Source organism: Haliaeetus albicilla, chromosome Z, assembly GCF_947461875.1.
Source record: "Haliaeetus albicilla chromosome Z, bHalAlb1.1, whole genome shotgun sequence".
In the NCBI taxonomy this organism is placed as follows: Eukaryota; Metazoa; Chordata; class Aves; order Accipitriformes; family Accipitridae; genus Haliaeetus; species Haliaeetus albicilla.
In genome coordinates this window covers 44036121-44057566 of record NC_091516.1, presented here as the reverse complement: position 1 = coordinate 44057566, position 21446 = coordinate 44036121, and the positions used below count along the sequence as shown (strand labels likewise).

General features: G+C 44.4%; 1 protein-coding gene across 6 annotated transcripts in view; it reads left to right on the top strand.

The window, feature by feature from the left end:
• The window catches only part of CPLX1 (complexin 1), a 120290-nt gene that overhangs the window by 57556 nt on the left and 41288 nt on the right, over window positions 1-21446 (top strand). For all 6 annotated transcript variants that reach the window (XM_069776892.1, XM_069776890.1, XM_069776893.1 and 3 more), the window contains exon 3: window positions 18074-18249. In XM_069776892.1, coding sequence (XP_069632993.1) covers window positions 18074-18249 — 176 coding nt within the window. The remainder of the gene's footprint in view (window positions 1-18073; window positions 18250-21446) is intronic.

Below are 21446 nucleotides of genomic sequence, written 5' to 3'. Positions count from 1 at the left end.
CAATCAACCACTACCACTTTCCTTGTCTTATATATATATATATATGTATATGGACACCCCCCCACACACAAACAATGTTCCCTTAGTCAATGGGCTGTCCCTCCAATGTGTCCATCAATTTTATTTAGTCCATGACTTTGGGGCTCCATCTGTTGTAACAGTTCTTCAGGATAAGAGAGATGGTGTGAGGTGTTAGGTTGTTGTATGCTGCCTCTGGAACTTGTGGCTGGTACATTTGGTGCAACCCACACCCTTGGCCTGCAGGTCAATGATGTTGATCTTGAGGAAATTGCTGGGCGCCAGTTCAAGTTCTAAAACTGTTGTAGTTGGCTCTGTTTCAAAGTCCATCCTTCAGTCATTTGGGTAATTCTTACAGTAATACCCTTGATATGGCATATAAACACTATAGATACAATGACATACATTGGCACGTTATTTAGCATTTAAATATCATACAGCCTAATTCACTGGCTATTCTCTCCCAAAATCAAACCTTCCTGAGGTACACATCGAACTTCCCCATCCTTCTGCATCACTCACCAGGTGTACCCAGGTCCCTGAGCAAAAACAACCCCTTGGATGGGTTTGTCTCTGCTTGAGGGAGGACTAACCCAGACTGTCTTTCCTAACATAATCCTCATGTGCACTACAGGGACTTTATCCCCTTCTACAGTATGTGGAAGTCTTGGTTGGGCGGGCCAGCCCTATTAGTGGATCCTCTAGTATTAACTAACCAGGTGGCTTTTGTTAAATGTGTATCCCAGTGTTTGAAAGTTCCACCCCCCATCGCTCTCAATTGGTTTTATGTGGCAAGGTTTTGGTAGCGGGGGGGGGTTACAGGGGTGGCTCCTGTACGAAGCTGCTGGAAGCTTCCCCTGTGTTCGAGAGAGAGCGAGCCCATACCAGCCGGCTCTAAGACGGACCCGCCGACGGCCAAGGCCGAGCCAATCAGTGATAGTGGTAACACCTCTGTGATAACATTTTTAAGAAGGAAAAAAAAGTTGGGACGCGGAGAAAACAGCCACCGGAGAGAGGAGTGAGAACATGTAAGAGAAACAAGCCTGCGGACACCAAGGTCAGTGCAGAAGGAGGGGGAGGAGATGCTCCAGGCGCCGGAGCGAAGATTCCCCTGCAGCCCGTGGTGAAGACCCTGGTGAGGCAGGCTGTCCCCCTGCAGTCCAGGGAGGTCCACGGTGGGGCAGATATCCACCTGCAGCCCGTGGAGGACCCCACGCCGGAGCAGGTGGGTTCCCGAAGGAGGCTGTGACCCCGTGGGAACCCTGCGCTGGAGCAGGTTCCTGGCAGGACCTGCGGATCTGTGGAGAGAGGAGCCCACGGAGCAGGGTTTCTGGCAGGACTTGTGACCCCGTGGGGGACCCACGCTGGAGCAGTGTGCTCCTGAAGGACTGCACACCGTGGAAAGGACCCATGCTGGAGCAGTTCGTGAAGAACTGCAGCCCGTGGGAATGGCCCACGTTGGAGAAAGTTCGTGGAGGACTGTCTCCCGTGGGTGGGACCCCACGCTGGAGCAGGGGAAGAGTGTGATGAGCCCTCGCCCTGAGGAGGTGAAGCAGCAGAAAATAACATGTGATGACCGTAAACCCCATCCCTGTCCCCCTTGTGCCGCTGGGGGGGCTTGGTGGAGAAATCCGGGAGTGAAGTTGTGCCCGGGAAGAAGGGAGGGGTGGAGGGAAGGTGTTCTGAGATTTCGTTTTATTTCTCATTTACCTTACTCTGGCTGATTTGTAATAAATTGAGCTAATTTTCCCTAAGCTGAGTCTGTTTCGCCCGTGATGGTAATTAGTGAATGATCTCTCCTGTCCTTATCTTGACCCGCAAGTTTTTTGTTATATTTTTCTCTCCCCTGTCCAGCTGAGGATGGGGGAGTGATAGAACGGCTTTGGTGGGCACCTGGCGTCCAGCCAGGGTCAACCCATCACAGTAGTTTTCAGCAGTCCATTGTATCGTTTGATTTTTCCAGAGGCTGGTGTGTGATAAGGGATGTGATATACCCACTCAATGCCATGCTCTTTGGCCCAGGTGTCTATGAGGTTGTTTCGGAAGTGAGTCCCGTTGTCCGACTCAATATTTCTGGGGTGCCGTGTCACCATAAAACTTTCTCTTCAAGGCCCAGGATAGTGTTCTGGGCAGTGGCGTGGGACACAGGATATGTTTCCAGACATCCAGTGGTTGCTTCCACCATTGTAAGCACATGGCACTTGCCTTGGCGGGTTCATGGGAGTGTGATATAGTCAATCTGCCAGGCCTCCCACTGTTTATATTTCAGCCATCGCCCCCCATACGACAGGGGTTTTAGCCGCTTGGCTTGCTTAATTGCAGCACATGTTTCACATTCATGGATAACCTGTGTGATAGTGTCCATGGTCAAGTCCACCCGTCGATCACGAGCCCATCTATACGTTGCATCTCTTCCCTGATGGCCCGAGGTATCATGGGCCCACTGAGCCATAAATAGCTCACCCCTATGTTGCCAGTCCAGGTCCACCTGAGACACTTCAATCTTGGCGGCCTGATCCACCTGTTGGTTGTTTCGATGTTCTTCAGTGGCCCGACCCTTGAGTACGTGAGTATCTACCTGATGTACTTTTACCACTAGCTTCTCTATCTGAACAGTGATATCTTGCCACAGTGCGGCAGCCCAGATGGGTTTACCTCTGCACTGCCAGTTGCCCTTCTTCCATTGCTGTAGCCACCCCCATAGGGCATTTGCCACCATCCATGAGTCAGTATAGAGATAGAGCACTGGACATTTCTCTCTTTCAGCAATGTCTAACGCTAGCTGGATGGCTTTCACCTCTGCAAACTGACTCCATTCACTTTCTCCTTCAGCAGTTTCTGCGACTAGTCGTGTAGGACTCCATACAGCAGCCTTCCACCTCCGATGTTTTCCCACAATGCGACAGGATCCGTCAGTGAACAGGGCATATTGCCTCTCATTTTCTGGCAGTTTATTATACAGCGGGGCCTCTTCAGCACGTGTCACCTCCTCCTCTGGTGACATTCCAAAATCTTTGCCTTCTGGCCAGTCTGTGATCACTTCTAAAATTCCTGGGCGACTGGGGTTTCCTATGTGAGCTCGTTGTGTGATCAGTGCGGTCCACTTACTCCATGTGGCATCAGTCGCATGATGTGTAGAGGAGACCCTCCCTTTGAAAATCCAGCCCAGCACTGGCAGTAGGGGTGCTAAGAGGAGCTGTGTTTCAGTACCAACCACTTCTGAGGCAGCTCGAACTCCTCCATATGCTGCCAATATCTCTTTTTCAGTTGGAGTATAGCAAGCCTCGGATCCTCTGTATCCTCAACTCCAAAACCCCAGGGGTCAGTCTCGGGTCTCCCCAGGTGCTTTCTGCCAAAGGCTCCAGGTAGGGCCATTCTCCCCAGCTGCAGCATAGAGCACATTTTTAACATCTCCTGCCCAGACTGGCCCAAGAGCTACTGCATGAACAATCTCCCGCTTAATTTGTTCAAAGGCTTGTCGTTGCTCAGGCCCCCATTTAAAATCATTCTTCTTCCGGGTAACTTGGTAGAGAGGACTTACAGTTTGACTGTAATTTGGAATATGCATTCTCCAAAAGCCTACAACACCTAAGAAAGCCTGTGTTTCCTTTTTATTAGTCGGTGGAGACATAGCTGCTATTTTGTTGATCACATCCATAGGGATCTGACGACGCCCGTCTTGCCATTTTACTCCTAAGAACTGGATCTCCTGTGCAGGTCCTTTGACCTTACTTTCTTTTATGGCAAAGCCAGCCTTCAAAAGGATTTGGATTATTTTCTTCCCTTTCTCAAAAACTTCTTCTGCTGTGTTGCCCCATACGATGATGTCATCGATGTATTGCAGGTGCTCTGGAGCTCCACCTTTTTCCAGTGCAGCCTGGATCAGTCCATGGCAAATAGTGGGGCTGTGTTTCCACCCCTGGGGCAGTTGATTCCAAGTGTACTGGATGCCCCTCCAAGTGAAAGCAAACTGTGGCCTGCACTCCACTGCCAAAGGAATGGAGAAAAATGCATTAGCAATGTCAATTGTGGCATACCACTTAGCTGCCTTTGATTCCAGTTCATATTGAAGCTCTAACATATCTGGCATAGCAGCGCTCAGCGGTGGCGTGACTTCATTCAGCCCATGATAATCTACTGTTAGTCTCCATTCCCCATTAGATTTCCGCACGGGCCATATGGGACTATTAAAGGTTTGGCAAGTCTTGCTGATCACTCCTTGGCTCTCCAATTGGCAAATCAGCTTATGGATGGGGATCAGGGAGTCTTGACTGGTGCGATATTGCCGCCAGTGCACCGTCATGGTAGCAATTGGCACCTGTTGTTCTTCAACCTTCAGCAACCCCACAACCGAAGGGTCTTGGGAGAGACCAGGCAGGGTAGACAGCTGTTCGATCTCCTCCGTCTCCAATGCAGCTATACCAAAGGCCCAACGGTACCCTTTTGAGTCCTTGAAATACCCCCTTCTGAGATAATCTATACCAAGGATGCACGGGGCCTCTGGGCCAGTTGCAATGGGGTGTTTATGCCACTCATTCCCGGTTAGACTTATTTCAGCTTCCAATACGGTTAGCTCTTGGGATCCCCCTGTCACACCAGAGATACAGATGGGTTCTGCCCCTTTAACTTGATGGCATTAGGGTGCATTGTGTACCAGTGTCTACTAGAGCCTTATATTCCTGTCTGATGTGCCAGGCCATCGAATCCACACTGTTCAGTAGACCCGGTTGTCCCTCTCCTCCATCTGGCTGGAGGCAGGGCCCCTCTAATCCTGGTTAGAATATCCGTTACTCACTTTTCCCTTCAAGAGGATCAGAAATGAGATCAGCCCATCTACTGTGTCCAGGGGACTGCTCACGGGAAACTGGAGCAGCAGTTTTCCAAGAAGAATCCTCTTTTCTGATTGCTTTTTCTTGCAACTCCCGTACCCGTGCATCCAGGACTGAGGTAGGTTCTCCATCCCACTTCCTCATGTCCTCTCCATGGTCATGCAGATAAAACCACAGGTTAGCTCGTCGTGTGTACTTTCTCTCCCCTCTCTCTTGGGCAGAGGAATGCTTACTCCCAATAGCTTCGATGCAGGCCTGTACAGGTGAGGAGGAGGACAGATCCACTTTGAATTGCTGGAACTCTCGGGACAATTCCTCTACAGCCGAGACACAGGCCCGTAGGGAGGAAAAAAGACTTCCTTCGTATTGCCAGAGTTGGACAGCCAATTCATCCACCGTTTGTCCATAGCCTTCTTTCCAGGACATTACTGCCAATGAGTTGGCATAGGTTGGTGGTGCACTTCGTAGAAACTTCCGCCACATCGGTTGTGTGCATTGGACTTCATCTGGATCTGTGGGTGACTGCACATTTTCTGGATCATTATAAATCACCTCCAGCATGGCTAATTCCCTCAGGTACTGGATACCTCTCTCCATGGTGGTCCACTTGCCTTGGTGACAGGTAACTTCATTCTTGAAGGGGTATCTTTCCTTTACATCTAACAGAAGTCACCTCCAGAGGCTGAGGACTTGTGTTTTTCTCCCAATCGCCTTGTCGATGCCCCCTTCCCTAGACAGAGATCCCAACTGCTTGGCTTCCTTACCCTCTAATTCCACACTACTAGCCCCCTTATCCCAGTATCGGAGCAGCCAGGTAACAATGTGCTCACCTGGGTGGCGGCTAAAATCTTTTCGCATGTCACGCAACTCACTCAGGGATAGAGATCGGGTAATTATTTCAGGTTCTGCCTCTTCCTCCTGTTCTCATGATGACCCTAGTTCATCTTCATCTCTCACTAAGTGAACTGATTTCTTTGTGTGTTTCTTTTTCTGTACAGGGGCGACTGATACTGGCACAGGTTGGTTCTCTGGTTTAGCTGCAGTATCTGTCACCAGGGTTGGGGTAGCCACGCTGTCTGTTGCCGGGGTTGGGGTAGCCATGGTGCCTGTTGCCCTGTTTTCCATCTTTTCCCCTTTTTCCCCCTGAGGGTGCTGCCTAATATCAAGCAGTGTTTGGTAGATACTGGCCAGGGCCCAGCACAGTGCAGTGAGTTGTATGTCTTTGGAATAGCCACAGCATTTTTCTTTCAAATATTCTACCACTTCATGAGGGTTCTGCAGTTGTTCAGGAGTGAACTTCCAAGCCACTGGAGGTGAGAAGTTCTCTAGATACATGCCCATATCCTCCCACATGCTGTGCCACCCATGAATATCCAGCTTTGGGGCAGATCTCTGGGTGGTACTCTTAAAGAGCCTCTTTGTAGCCCTAGACAAGACCTGAAACATATTCAGGAGGCATAGCACTAACAGCACACTGGCTTGCGCATCCCAAGGATATTCAAAATTCTCAAAAGCTGTTGTAATTAGTCGGAAGGAGAGAAGGGAGGCGAATGGATGGGGGGAAGTATCCCCCCACAATTTCCCCATAGATTGGGTGTAATTACCAATAAAATCCAATAGAAGGTGCCCAAAGTATGGAAATGATATCACTGCCTCATACAGATAACAGCTTAACCTCATGACCAGTGATGTAATCATTTCACAAGTCGACATTGCCCAGTACAGCAAAATGATAATCTCAATCACTCTCCCAGAGGTGAGGAACGTTAACTACAGGCAATACACAGAGCATATAAGAACTTACAAAATGCCACCATGTAAACAACTGAATCAACATTGTGACTAACATCTATTTATCTAGTGTAAGAAATGTGTATGACAAATTTGTTTCAACACACTCTGCCCAGATCTGTCGTTATCTCAACCCTTCGTGCCCCACGTTGGGCGCCAAAAAAGGACTGTCGTGGTTTCAACCCAGCCGGTAACAAAGGACCACGCGGCCGCTCGGTCACTCCTCCCGCCCCCCTCCGGTGGGGTGGGGAGGAGACGGAGGAGAGAAAAGAAAAAAAACCTGGAACCTCGAGGGTTGAGATAAAGGCAGTTTACTGGGACAACACACACACACACAAAGGTTACAACAACAACAACGGTACTAATGAAAGAGTATACAAAAAGAGTGATGCACAGTACAGCTGCTCCCACCTGGAAGCCGACGCTCCGCCACTTCCCCCACCGAAAGTCGAGAGCACCCCCCGGCCCGCTCCCCATTTATATACTGAGCATGATGTCACATGGTATGGAATAGCTCCTTGGCTAGTTCAGGTCAGCTGCCCCGGCTATGCCCCCCCCCCCCCCCCCCCACCTCCCAGGTTCCTGTAAAAAATTAACTCTATCCCAGCTGAACCCAGGGCACCAACCTAAATGATTCTGTGATTCTATGAAAAAGAAGAGAGAGCCCCATATGTCCACATAGTATCACTGTGGGTCTGAGGTCAGATCAGATGAAAGTCACCTGAAAATGATTTCTCCACATACGTTGCGCAAGCAACTTTATTATTTTAGTTAAATCAGAATGAAAAGTACTTATTACCAGTGCAGAGGAATAAATCATACAGTAACTGAAGTATTCACTTAAATATATGAATTGATAGTTGTAAGATAGAAAGAGAAAATAGAATAGGGACTTATCCATTTGTTGCACAAATACCATTGAGAGCAGGTGTTGGTTTGTGTGCAAGTACCTTACTGCTTTCCACAGCTAGAGAGAAACTGTCACTGTGCAAAGATGGAGACTTCGCAGAAGAAAAAACATAGACTAAAAATTTAGCCAAAAAAACTATGCTGATGGGGCTGGCAGGGTCTTGCTCTAAAAAGAATACTTTCTGTTTTCTGCCAAAGGAGACTCTCCAGCAGATTGTAAAGTAGGAAAATCATTATGTTCTGTTAACATGGCTATCTACCTCATTCAGTTTTGGATTTCAATACCCATCTGCAGAGTGAAACATTGCTCTTGCACATGTTACAACCTACTGCTGTCTCAGAAAAACGTAGGAAAAATCATTCCTGGAAAGTTCTATGTGCCTCCACATGGATTTGTACCAAGTTAAAAAAGGCTGTTCAATATGAGCCTTTAAAGTCTGCCTTGGGGTGTGTAAGGGAAATGAAACATTACAATAGTGGTGAGAAGAGGCATTTGTCTCCAAATAGCTGGAGTTCCAAATACCTCCAAGTATCCTTAAGTATTTCAAGCACCTTTACACAGAGTTTGCTCAACTTACCAGCTTGTTTTACAAGAGGAAGACCTCTGAGCAATGCAGTTTGTCTGGCTGGATACAGAGGAAGAGAGAGAAAGACTGAATTAAAATACCACACACAGAGAAAGCTGAGTCTGGAGGGGGGTAAATGGCTGAAGCAAAGGTTCCCAGGGACAGTAAAATAAAGGCTTCTCTGTCTAAACATGGACAGTCAGAGAAAATGCCTGCTTGTTCAGGACCTTTTTCTGAAGAAGGCACAGGGAATGGGAAGGTTTGAGAATTTTTGGTGTTATACCATGAACACAGACAAAGGTGTGGTAAAAAAATCCCAGGAATCCCAAAATCCAAGAAGGAAAGCTGGACAATAGATATTGTGCTGATGATCATCCTAATGTCTTGATCACCTAGTGTCTTGTCACAGTGCTGATTCTGTGAATAACTTCTTACTATTATCTCTATCTGTTTGTCTTGGTACCCATTACATGGGATGGGTCTCAGTGAAGCCTTTCTTCTAGGTGTTGGACATCCTCAGACCATATTTTTTCCAGTTAGCTGATGGTAGGGAATATTTTAGATCCCAGCATGAGCACTCAGAGAACAGAAAGGACTGTTGAACAAGTCAGTGACTTCCACATTCCATTGAGAAATGAGAATTGCTACAAATGCTGAGAACATAACAAGCCAACCAGCAACCTGGAAAATAGAAATGGAGGAAAAATGAAAGGACTGAAAGCAGACCAAGTCTGTATTGCAGTGTGATGAGCACTTCAGTGGCCAGCTAGCTGTTGACCACAGCCTTATTCACTGTTTTGCCTTCAAGTCTACAGTCCTTTGATAGCAGGTCAGACAAAGGGCTGGCAGGAATAACATAAGGCTGATGCCTGGGGCAAGGGATAGTCTGGACTGGTGTCTTGCATTCTCATTTATTTGGAAGGTAATCTCACCACTTTGAGGGGGGGAGAGCAGAACAGAACAAAACAAAACAAATCCATACCTTCCTGTGCAGCTTTTTCTCAATAGTGTTCATTTATAAAAAAGTAAACTGAAGCTTAGTGTTCCTTTTCTACTCCTTCCTCATGCCCATTTGTGTTCTGCCACTATATAACTTGCACAGTGCCCATGATCCATGGCTCCCCACTTGATATGTTCAGTTGGACCTCACTAGGATCCTTCCAATATTATTTTTCTGTGATATCTCAGAAAACTTAATGCTGAAATGGATAGGCATCTCACTGACCTGGAAATAAGCCTAAAACCATAAATTGGCCCAGGGAGCAGTAATGCATATAAACATGCCCCTTCTCAGTTGTGTAAGACACTTGTGCCGAGTGGACCTGGAAAAGTAAACAGAGAAAGAATTCCATGTCTGCTCTGAGCTTTCAATTTCATCAGAATTTCTTCATTTAATACAATGTTAATGATCCTTATCAGAGATCCCCACTGTACCAAAAAGACCAGAAAATGGCATTTTCAGAGATACTATGATTCTTAAAGTGAGCTCCTCAGGTAAACTTGGCATCAGTTCTTTGTTTATGAAAGAAGAATCACTAATGCTTTTCAGTAGGTGTATTAGTTATAGTTACTTAATAAATTGTGATAGTTCCTTTGGAACTCTTCAGTACTGATGTATAAACACAGTATTTCGTTCATGCAAGTACCACTTTGGAATATCATGCGATGCCCTGCTGAAGAGCTGTTACATTTTTACTGAAACTTCAGCAGAAGGAAGTCAGGGGGTTTTTTTCGCTGAAAGGATTGGTGTGGCATTTACTTTTCTGATGGAAAATAGTAACCTGGTGGCTAATAAAACTGCAGAAGGAACAGACCCTTCTCCTTTATCTCCCAGTTGAAGGAGTAGGAGGCAGATAGTAGAGGCATCTTTGTTCTTATCACTGAAGAAATGTGCAAACATATGCAGGAAAATGGCTTTCTGCAGCAAGCATGGAGCTGTACTCTTTTGTTTCCAAAACATTCCTGAAAGCATTGTTTTGCTCTGCTCCTAAATGGATGAAGAGCAGAGGCAGGACTACTTTTTGTACTTGCAAAGAGCAACAGGTTAATGTGGACACAGGCAACAAAATCTTTCCTGGCTATTGTCTTATTGTATTGATATGAGGAAGATTTTTGCTTCCAAAACAGGTGTGATGGCCTGGACCTGGATCCCTGTATGCCAGGCCCCTCTCTGCCCTTCTGCTTTTAATCAATGGGACAGAAAGACCAGGCAGACAACCTGGTTGCCCCAGTGGTGTGGAAAAGTCAAAGACACTATTCTGACCAGCTGACAGTATGTACTGGTTCTTTGTGGTTGAGTTCTTTAGATGTCATCCTTGACAAGAAAATACCTGTCCATGCAATTAAGGGTTCTTGAGCTGGCCCTAGTCTGAATACAGTGATTTTGGATTACATGGTTTGTAACCTTTTTTGCTCATGTGAACTCCAATAACTCTCTATTGGGTTGCTTCTGCATGGAAACAGGCATTACCTGGTGGAAGCTGACTCAAAAAAAGTAAGAAATCAGGAGCTGCCTTACACTGTGCATCTCTGCAGAACACAAAGTCTTGGAGTGATACTGGCATCTAGGTTCATTTCTGCTTTACTAATGGGAAGACTGAAGGAAGGAGATGCAGCAACATATGTCCAAAAAGCTCACAATATACAGACCATAAGTCATGGAAGAGAACCCAGAAGGGAGCACAGGAAATCTTACTAGGCAGAGATCCTGAAGAGCTCAATTCGTACATTCTTTCCCAGTCTCATTTTCAAAGAAGAGTGAGGCAAAAAACTACAGGAAAGTGCAAGTCAGCAAAACCATCTTGTAGTGTCAAGAACTCTCAGAGTAAAAGACAAAAATGAGGTTGTGCAGCCCATCCATCATCGACTGCTCTTTATTCCCTCCTGCTTGGCCCATCTGGTTGCCAGGAGTCCCAAGGCCATTGATTTGTTTTCACCCAGTCCTAAGAGGGAAAATTTACATTTCTGTTGGGTTTAAACAAAATTGCAGGAGTTATTTGTGTACAAGATAATGAACTATGAGTAGTAAGTTTGGGGCTGTTTCATTTTGGGGAGTCAGAAAAGCTCATGGATGATTCGGTTGATTTTGCAAGGCATTGTGGAATGAAAGTGTGTTGCAGTAGCAATGAAAAAATCCAGACAACCTCTAGAGATCAGTGGGTTAGGTCTGGCTGTAGAATGCATACTCCTTACTCTCCATTTTATTTGAGACTGAACTAGCTTCTTCATAAAATGCTGTTTAGTGATCATTCACCTATCACTTTGTCTTAGATGCAGGGGAGCTTGGTGATATGCTGGAAACACCTCTTTCTTCTTTGAGGGTGAAAGGAAGTGCCTTAAAATGGAAATGCTGTCCAAACATAACATGCTTGGGAGCCTGCTGTTTCTTTTCTACATTTTATGCTAGAGAGAAGTTACACTCACACACCTCCCCTCGCCTTCTGCTCCTGTAGGCTGTAGTTTTGGGTTTTTAACTCTGTCTCCGACTAAGATATGTAGAGAAATCTGGATCTCAGCATGATGCTTACCTGTCTGTTTACTAGATCAGAATAGGTGGAGATACATCCTGCTGTGTAAGACACATAGGCCAAGGAGTCTACCTGAGGTATTGACATGGCAAATAGGTACCTAAACTCACCAAAGGTGGGATTGTGCTTTACTTGAAGCTTGATGCAGCTTTTGACTCCATTTCCTGGGCTGTGATTCAGGGTCTGTAGGAAACCTCAATTTTAAGTGGTAGCCAGAGGCAACTGAAGGTCACAGTGGGCTTCCATTTACTCTAACAGGAAGCCAGATATCCAGCACACATGGACACATCTCTGAGCAGAAACTTGAATCTAGCCACCCCTGTTGGGAACTGGATTTCACCCTGGTGGTGAGAACTGCTCTCTCAGCCAGTCTAGTTCATCCAGGTGTAATCAGCAGATGTAATGACTTTGCTGGAGGAAGGTAAACAGGTTGGAAATATAGCACCATATTTTGAGGGCAGGGGGAACAGAGGAGCAGTTTGTATTTTGTCTAAAAGAATCTTAGCTACTGGTGTGTATTTTGGCTGCAAGAGACAACGAAGCTTATGTCACAGCAGCCAAGGGGAATAATTTGAAAGCATCTCTGTAACATCTAAGGGATTTGGAGAAAAATACTTGGACAAGATCTGATTCTTTTAGATATGTTTGATATTGGGGAAAAATTTGCATATGAAATTTCTTTGTTCAGTGATGTCTTCATATAAATGCCAGCCTAGCTTTTCCTGACAAATTAGTGATTAAGTATCTTGACTTCTGAACAGAGTAAGGAGTCCCATAATGATTGCTATAAGGCTTTTTTCTTAATGGCAAATTGCTGCGGTTTCCCGTCACGACAATCTAGGAGAAACGACGCATCGCCAGGGTCTCGCCCTGGGGAGAAACGGACCAACACAGGTACTGTGGATCAAGCGATTTCTCCGTTTATTTGCTGCGTAACACTTGGTTATATACCATAGCCATGCGCAAGCCATCTACCGATTGGTTAACATGTGCTGTTCACGCGCCTAAAGCAATAGTTCGATTGGATAAGGTCTTCTGATCATGCGAATGATTCCTCCTGTCTTTGTCTTGCCTGGTGTCCTGCTTTCGGTCACGTAGGCCCATCTTGTTTAGCTTTTTGTGCTTATTTCATCAAACTTTGTAGCAACAGTTAGCCTTCGCTGCGTCCTTGAGGCCTGCTGCTTGCAGGTGCCTCTGGCTCAGATTGAACAGCCCCATCACGTCTCTTGTTCACTATGTGTCTATTTTTCTAATTATCCCACAGCAAATTAATCTTTTTCATGAGCCTTAAAATTGGAAAAGGTCTTCTTGTATACCAGATACAAGCTTTGTATTATGGCCTTGATAAAAAAGGTCTCTCTCCAGTTGATATCAACAGAACATTCTTAGTTCTGGTTCTGAAGTGATGCTGCAAAAATGAGTGACCCATTCCTGCTCCAGGACAGTACTCTGTGAATAGCTCCAGATGTTTGGATGATGTGATAAAAATCATGCTGTGATTTAGAAACTTGGAGACATCAGTTGTCCTGTTTGTTTGATCTAAATATAGCTTAGCCACAAATAGTACTACCAAAAAAACACCTGCAAAATTTCCTCAGGGCATGCCTATTTCAGATGAACCTCTCACTTCTTCCTCAGACACACTGAGAGGGGGAACTTCTGCAAAATCCTCTTGAGATCTAAGCACACACATATGCAGCCCTCTTGAAAGACAGGTATGGTGTGCTATTTGTCTGCAATATGAAGTGAGATTTGTGCAAAAGAAATTCTTCTGATTTCACTTAATTACCTTACCTGAAGCAATGTTATGTGCAAATTCCCATCACCCTTTGCTTAATTAAGAATGCCCAAGATGTTCCTATTAATCTCTTTCTCTGTAAATCATCCTTAAAAATCCTAATCCTCTTCCATATAGCTTTTGCAGCAAATAACTTTGCATGTCAATATTTAGGAGAATTTTTTTCTTTTCTTTTTTTTTTTTTTTAACAAGTAACAAATTGAGCACTGCTCCTGCAAGTTGGTTCTGTGAGTTTGTGTTTTCTGTGTAAAAGCTGGAGTAGTGTCAGTCAGCTATTGAAAGGTTAGCTCATAGAAGGTGGTGCTCCTGTGGCAGAGGTCAGGCAGTTTAAGAATTTACTTTCCCTCAGTTCAGGTGCAGGATCTGTTTGGGTATGTGCTCTTCACCCTTTTCCTTGCAATATTAATTCCAGTCACTTTCAGTTGCCATTTAAACCACTTACTTGTGCGGTCTCACAGAGTCACAGAATATCTGAAGTTGGCAGGGATCCACAGGGGTTGTCTAGTCCAATCCCATTCTCAAACAGGGTGACCTACAGCAGGTTGCTCAGGGCTGTGACCTCTGAAGTTTTGAATTGCTCCACAGACGGAGACTCCACAGCCTCTTTCTGCAACCCAATTTTTTTTTCTTATCTTTAAATGGGATTCTCTGTATTTTGGTTTGTATACATTATTTCTTCTTCTGTCACCGGGCACCAGTGAGAAGAGTCTGGCTCCCTCTTATTCATTCCCTTTCATCAGGTATTTACACACACTACTGAGACCCCCCCTGAACCTTCTCTTCTCCAGGCTAAATTGTCCCAGCTCTCTTAGCCTCTCAGTGTATAAGAATCTTCGACTCCTCTAATCATCTTCATGGCCCTTTGCTGGCTCACTACAGTAGCTCCGTATGTCTCTTGTATGTGGGAGCCCAGAACTGGGCACATCAATCAAAATTTGGTCTTGCCAGGGCTGAGTAGAAGGGAAGGATCCCTCAACCTGCTGGCAACACTCCTCCTAATGCAGCCTAGGAAGCTGTTGACTTTCTTTGCTGCAAGGACACATTGCCGGCTCATGGTCAGCTTGCTGTCCACAAGGACCCCAAGGCCTTTACTGCAAAACTGTTTTCCAGACAGCTGACGTGCTTGCCAGCTGTTTCACTGGGGAATGTTTCCCACATGTGCCCAAACAACTGAATTGCTGTTTTTCAGATGACTGATGATAACTTAAACCAGCAAATCTCACATGAAAGTGTATCTGAGTGCACTCATAGTATTTGGCTTAACATCTGATTGCCTAGTTCTTTAGCCCGTATAGATCAAGGGAATGACTATTAGTTTGGAATGCCTGCCATGCCACTTGTCTTCTAAACAAATGACCTTTGAGATGCTTTCCCTCATGGAAGTTTTTCATCCTTCTGGGGCAGGGCTGTTTATTATAGCCAGAAAAGTGACAGTTTGCACATGTTCTGGAGCTTTAGCCATGTCTGTGTTCTTCCTGTGGACTTGTCGAGAGATGTTGGAAATAATGTTGATTGAAGCTCCTTACTGATTAGTGATTATTTTGGCATTCTTTGTCTTCTCCTTATGGCAAGGTAGATGTTATGGTTGGCATGTGAAAGAAGCCAAAAAGACCCAGGCTTATCATGTGAACAGATTCAGTAAGTGTGTCCTTCCCATCTGTTTTCTTGAAAGCTTCAAAAGTAGGCTTGAGTACAGAACTTCTGCTCTTCCCTTTTGCTTGTGTCTGTAACTGCAGCATCCCAGTTGCATGCAAATGAATTCTTTGGAGCCTCCACTGCTGAACTGCTCAAAACAGAAGCTGTTATCCAGGGAATGTTAACAACAAAGACTAAAGTTTAGGATGAAGAACAAATGAGACAGAAAAAAAGCTTTTAAATACCAAAAGTAACACAAAAGATTGGAGTTAAAATGTAGTGTAAAATTTTTCTTCTCCTAGTACATTTCCTTCCAATTAGTAGTTAACAGTGATAGCACAGTCCAACATTCTGCACATTTAGAAGGTGACTTTGAAATCAGAGGTGAATTAAGAGAGTCTGTGAGGATCCTGAAACTACATTCTTTTTCTTGTAGATGTCCTGTGTTCTGAATAACTGCAAAATCAAATGCCTAAAGTATTCAAAATATTGGTCTTGTCTAAGAGGCAAAAGAAAGTCTGTGCAGTTTTATTCTTTACATGATGCGCTGAGCTGACTTTATAACTTAATGATAGCCTAGAAGCAGTGCTTAGAGGGAAAAAAATAATGTCTTACTGCTGCTGAATTCTGTTTCATAAGTAACTAGTGGAATACACTGTCTGGGTAGCTCTAAGTGGAGAGAAGCTAAAAAGAGATAAACTTGATAGATTATTGAACCAAAATCAGTTTGATCATCAGCAGAATTATTTGTTGAGGGGAATCCAGAAATTAAAGGTGTTACTGGCATTGGTCATCAATGATTTTTATGCACAGTAAGGCTGCTTGGGGAGGTCTCTGCAATAGGGATTTGTGACCCAGCTATCTGCATCACCTTTCTACTTGCTATGAAATTGTAGCTTGCTTGCAATTTCAGTTAGCCTTCCTTGCATCCCAGGAAAGAAATCATCAGATGGTCTGAGTCAATTTGCCCTCAAAATGCAAGAGTTCTTCTATTACTCTGACCCTGCAGAGGAGGATGCAAAATGAGAGTAGAGGAAGGCTGACAGTAGCTAGGGTCCATGAATAATCCAGCTGGGGTTTGTTTGCAGTCCCTGGGTGTCTTCCTCTTTTTATCCACAGGTTTCCCAACAGGATGGAAGTGTTGTTAGGAGACTTGTGGTTACCTAGCTAAATGGAGACAGCCATGTTTAGTTATTATTACTCACCTGGAAAAAAAAGTCTGTAACAACCAGATCTTGTCAGGCTTAAAATTATCAGTTTCCCCATGCTTCTCTATTGGAGATGTAAAGGGGCCATTTCTCTGTCACACTTTGGGGATAGGAGGGTTGCTTTTGTTTCAGGGCTGCTTTCAACTTAGAGCTCTGGGAAAACATGACCTGGAAAAGAAATGTAGAGGGGAAAAGCCACAGGATCTTCTCATGTCTCAACAAATTCCTTGGTAGTTGTTAGAGGCAGTAGTTAATCTGATAACTGTCATCTCTGGGACAATTCAGGAGGAATCATCTTGACAGGTTGCAGATGTTTCTCCATGTAAGAACCAAGGTTCCACCATCACCATTCCAAAAATTGACATGGAAAACAAGAGCAAACACGGTCCTCAGCACTGTTGACACACTGAAGAGGTAATTTATAAGGGAGGAATAAGGGGTTGTAAAAACTTCTTCCCTTCACTTAGTCTCTAATAATGCCAACAAACAATTATTTGAAAGGACTTTGACAGTGTCTCCTTCCAGCCTAAGCCTCTGAAAAGGCCAGATAACTTTGTCTTAGGCACAGCAAGAGATGTTAAGTGTGTATACACATACATGCAAGTGACTGTGTGTTACAACAAGGCTGTCTCAGATTAACTCGGTTAAGTCTCAGCCAGCAAGTAAGCCAATCTGGACCTGTCCTAACCCAGGAACAGAGGACAGTAACCAGCCACTTACAGTGTTCTTCCAGGGTGAAGGTGCCTTTTTTAGTAAATGATGCCAGCTGTTTTCCTGCTCCAGGCAAAGTCTAACACAACTCCCAAAGGATATGTGTCTTCACTTCATCCATGTAACCAGGCTTGATCCTGCTGCAACCCTCCAGTGCTCTGATGATGAAGTATCACTGTAAATGCCCTCCCCCTTTCCCCAGCACCCGCCTTCCTCCCCAGGTGGATGATTGCCAGTTATTTGATAATAAAAATGCCTCTGAAATACAGGCTAAATGCCTTATGCAGCCCTGTGGGGGCAGAGGGGTATACAAGAAGCCTCCCCATTGGGATAGTTGTGCAAGAGCTTTGCACAATAACAAAGAGCTGGCTCAGAAGCACACAGGAGCTGAATTTGGGACCAATGTGCATGCAGGGGTAGAAAGAGGACCAGGCAGAGCCAGGATCCCACCTACATACTAAGCATTAGAGGCAGTGGTGTCCAAGGGTAGCTAAGACACATGCAGAGACGCTGCTTCTTTCTGATCCATGGTAGGAGCCTAGAAATCATCAATAACTCCAAATGTTTACTAATGCTGTGTGCTCCTACCTGTCACAGGATATGTAATTTCTGGCAACAATTGAGACCCTGATTACTCATCCCTGCAATCAAGATTTCAAATTCCTTTCCTAGACCTGGTGTCATTTCTTTCTGGAGGTATCACCTGCCTGTTACATTAAACACCTTCCAAAATCAATCTTCAGTCACTTGACTGAGCTGATGGAGTGAAAAAATCATGTGGACGGCAGCTTTTCCCCTTCAGGACTGCAGACCAATTGTGTTGCCATCATGCAAGTCTGCAGATGTAGTCTCTTCCTCTTACTGCCATGCTTCTCCCACCAGGTAACGCAGCTGATCAGGCTGGGTGCTTTGCCCACGTCCTGCCTCTGTGGGGAGTGTGCCTCCTCTTCAGTGGAAGGAGAAACCTTTTCAGATGCAGAGGGAGTAGAAGGAGGTCCTGAGTGTGGGGAAGGAGGGAGCTGGTGTCATGGTGGTTTTCCCACATTCTCACAGGACTGACTTTCTCTTGTGCTTTCTCTAGGGGCTACCAAAGACATGGGGAAGATGCTGGGCGGGGATGAGGAGAAAGACCCAGATGCTGCCAAGAAAGAAGAGGAACGGCAGGAAGCCCTCAGGCAAGAAGAAGAAGAGAGGAAAGCCAAATATGCCAAGATGGAGGCTGAAAGAGAAGTTATGAGACAAGGGATTCGAGACAAGGTAGGAATCTAGCTTTCAGCGCACAATGGGTAACTCATAATGCTCAGTGGAGAACTACTGTTTTCAGCTGATTTGTGACCAGTTCCCTGAGCACCTGGGTAGAGCCACACTTTGCCACACTGAACTTTCTAAACTTGTGCACTGTCCTTTGAGCTCTGTCCCTGTTTAAATACACCTCCCACACAGAAAAGCCCTGCAAAGTTGAAATAGAGAGTGAAAATGAGGAAAGAAAAATGTGTATTTTTCTCATCACCTGTTAAATGCTCACATTATTTTAAATGTTAGAGGCTTCTTTGTCCCTATGGGGGTGCTTTCCAAGCTTGCATTTGTTGTTTGTGAGAAGTATCATACTTCAGTGTGTTTCTGAGAGATACAGTCCAAGTATCTTCTGTATTGCTTCCAAGGCTTTCTTTGTGTTGACAGGTGAAATAGGACAAATGTACTCTACTTTTCATATTTAGGCTTCCACTACTCACAGGGGATTAATGTGAAAGAAAGAGATTTTCATTTATCTGAGAGGGAAGCTCTCTCTTCTACTTGAGTTGGTTCTTGTAATGATACAATTTGGTGTGAGAAGGAAACAAATAATTGTGAGGATTCAGAATGAGATTGAAAAGAAATGTACAAAACAAACATTTACTAGAGAAATAAACTTAATTTAAGGTAGCTGAACCCATTGTTACCATACATTAACTTTTAGAGATTGATGTGTGGAGGGAGAAGGTAGTTTTGCTGCCTCACCTTCAAGACTGGGTCAAAATTGTCTCTTTAGAATAACTTAGCTTTATAGGAAGAGGTCCCGGAGCTTAGATAACTTGGAAAGAAATGTGGGTAAAGTTTGGAGGAGGCATTTCTGATGATGAAGGCCTGTGTGTTGATTTATATCACATGCCAAAAACCAATATAAAATACCTGTAGACAGAATGAGGAGGTGCTGCTCAGTATAAGAGATGTTCCCTGTGCAGTGCCTAGCTCTGTGCAGGTTACAGTGCCCTAAGAACAAGTCTGGGAGAAGTCTTCAAAGTCTCATGACAGAGCTGAGAGTGCTGTCCATAAAAAAACCTATGTCTGCACTGGGCCAAATGTCTGACTCAATCCTTATGATTCAGGAGGGAAGCACAGATGAGGATGAATTGCTCTGGTGGCATAGTGCATCTTGTAAAGAGGTATCAAGTATTGTTCTGCAAATAAAGAAATTGGGATTATGCTTCAAAGAAAAGAAAGTACTTACAAGGAATTGTCTACCTGTGACACTGCCAGAGAAAGGTATTTATATGATCATTTAAAAGAGGGCATTAGTTACCAGACAGATTCAGGACACCTACCTGGTCAAAATTTATTGTTTTTATAATGCATTTAATGAATATATATCTAGATAGTGTAATATATTAATATAAACATATCAATGCGTGCAGTATATGTTTAATGTATGTTTATAGGTGGAACTGTTTCTAAGCAATGACATAGATCTGCATTAGGCATGAGGGAAAAGAAAGAGTAATGAATTTCTGAGTTGCAGGCAGATGGACTTATGCCCTTTTTTTCACTGGTCTCTGCCTCTTTTGATAGACCATTGAAGTGTTCCCAGAAGTAGATGGGAATTGCATTTTTCTTGCTGTTGGGCAAACTGCTGTAAAGTATTTAACAAATCTGAGATACCCTCTGTTACAAATCCAAGGTGATCTAGACTAGAATTCACAGATCCACGAGTAGGATGTGTACAGCCTGAGCTTGGATGAGACATGCAGCCAACAGGGATTTCCCTGGGGTACTGTCAGCTATCCAGACTTTGCTGAGTACTGCATGATGAAGTCTCTTGGAAATGCATTGGCTCCTGAGCGATATGGCAAACAGTTGGCTCTGCAGGGAGAGTAAATGGGGATACTTGCAGGAATGTTATTTGACCTGAGTCAAAACTCTGGATTGCAGCTTTTCTAGTGATGTGGTGGGTTACCTTTGAGATTAGGAACAGGAAGTTGTGCTTTGGGGAGTGCACCTGGCTTGTGAAAACACAGGAGCTCAGTTCCCTGTGGTTTTCTTTCTCCTGGGGATAATCCCAGGTAGCATGCATTTGAAAGATGAAGCTGTTTTCTGCAGAATCTGGAAAGATGGATAAAGCTGTAGAAAGAAGCTGTTTGTTTGGGGGTTTTTTTTGAAGTTTGAGAGTTCCATGAAAGAGAGAGATTACTTTGTCCTGACACAGAGATGGATTTGATGATTTCAAGACTGTCTCCAACTGTTGTGAATTGGTGGCTGGAAATGTGAAACAAATGTTGAAAGAACAGAAAAAGGGGCTGGATTATTTCCTCTATTACTTATTTAGAAATTACCTTAATTTCTTCTCCAACTCCAGTAAAAGCAGAAATATAGAGAAAGAGAAAACTGAAACAGAGATTCTGTCTGGTATGTATACATACAGAAGTTGTTGTTAGCAGGTATGAATTAAATGTAGGAAGTGTTTAAGTATTAGAGGTCTCCCCCGTGATATTTGCTCATTTCTCACATAAAAGAGTAAAGAATGAGCATGTGAGTTGAAAGAGTGGGTAGGAACAGGTTATTTATGCAGAATACAAGTTGAAAGTGTGTGTCCTAGGTCATGAACTCACAGTCACAAAGTTACTCCCTTAATGCAGCTGCAGGATGTCAGGGAAACAAGCCAGGCAATCACGACTTCATCAGTTAGTTAATAAGGCCTACAGAAAGGACAGGCTTATCATGTTTGTTGTTTTGGCTTTTTGCCTTGGCTCTTCAACAAGTGTGATGAATGCATGTTTTTGTTTCAGGCTTCAGGAAATGTGGGAGCTATAGCAGAGCTTGAAAGGAATGATGACAGATACCACAGATATGTTCCAGCATGTGCTAACTTCAGATTTTAAATCCAATCTGTTAAACTGAGATACATATGTCCTCAGCCCAGCATGGCAGCTGGGCACAGAAATTACTTAGGGAAAGGGTAGAATGAATTATGCAGCAATCAAATATTTTTTCATAAAAAATATGTAGCATTTTCATTTGGAAATGAATTTTTAAAGATGACATTTGGACATGATATTTTGAAGTAACTGCCAGCTCCTACCCAACATTAAAGTCCAGCATCTGATACTGAAAATGGATGGAAAGAATGTAAAGGACATAACAGGTATACTCCAGCTTCCTTCTACCCCAAGGTGTGTGTATGCAGCTTGCTTTCTGATCTG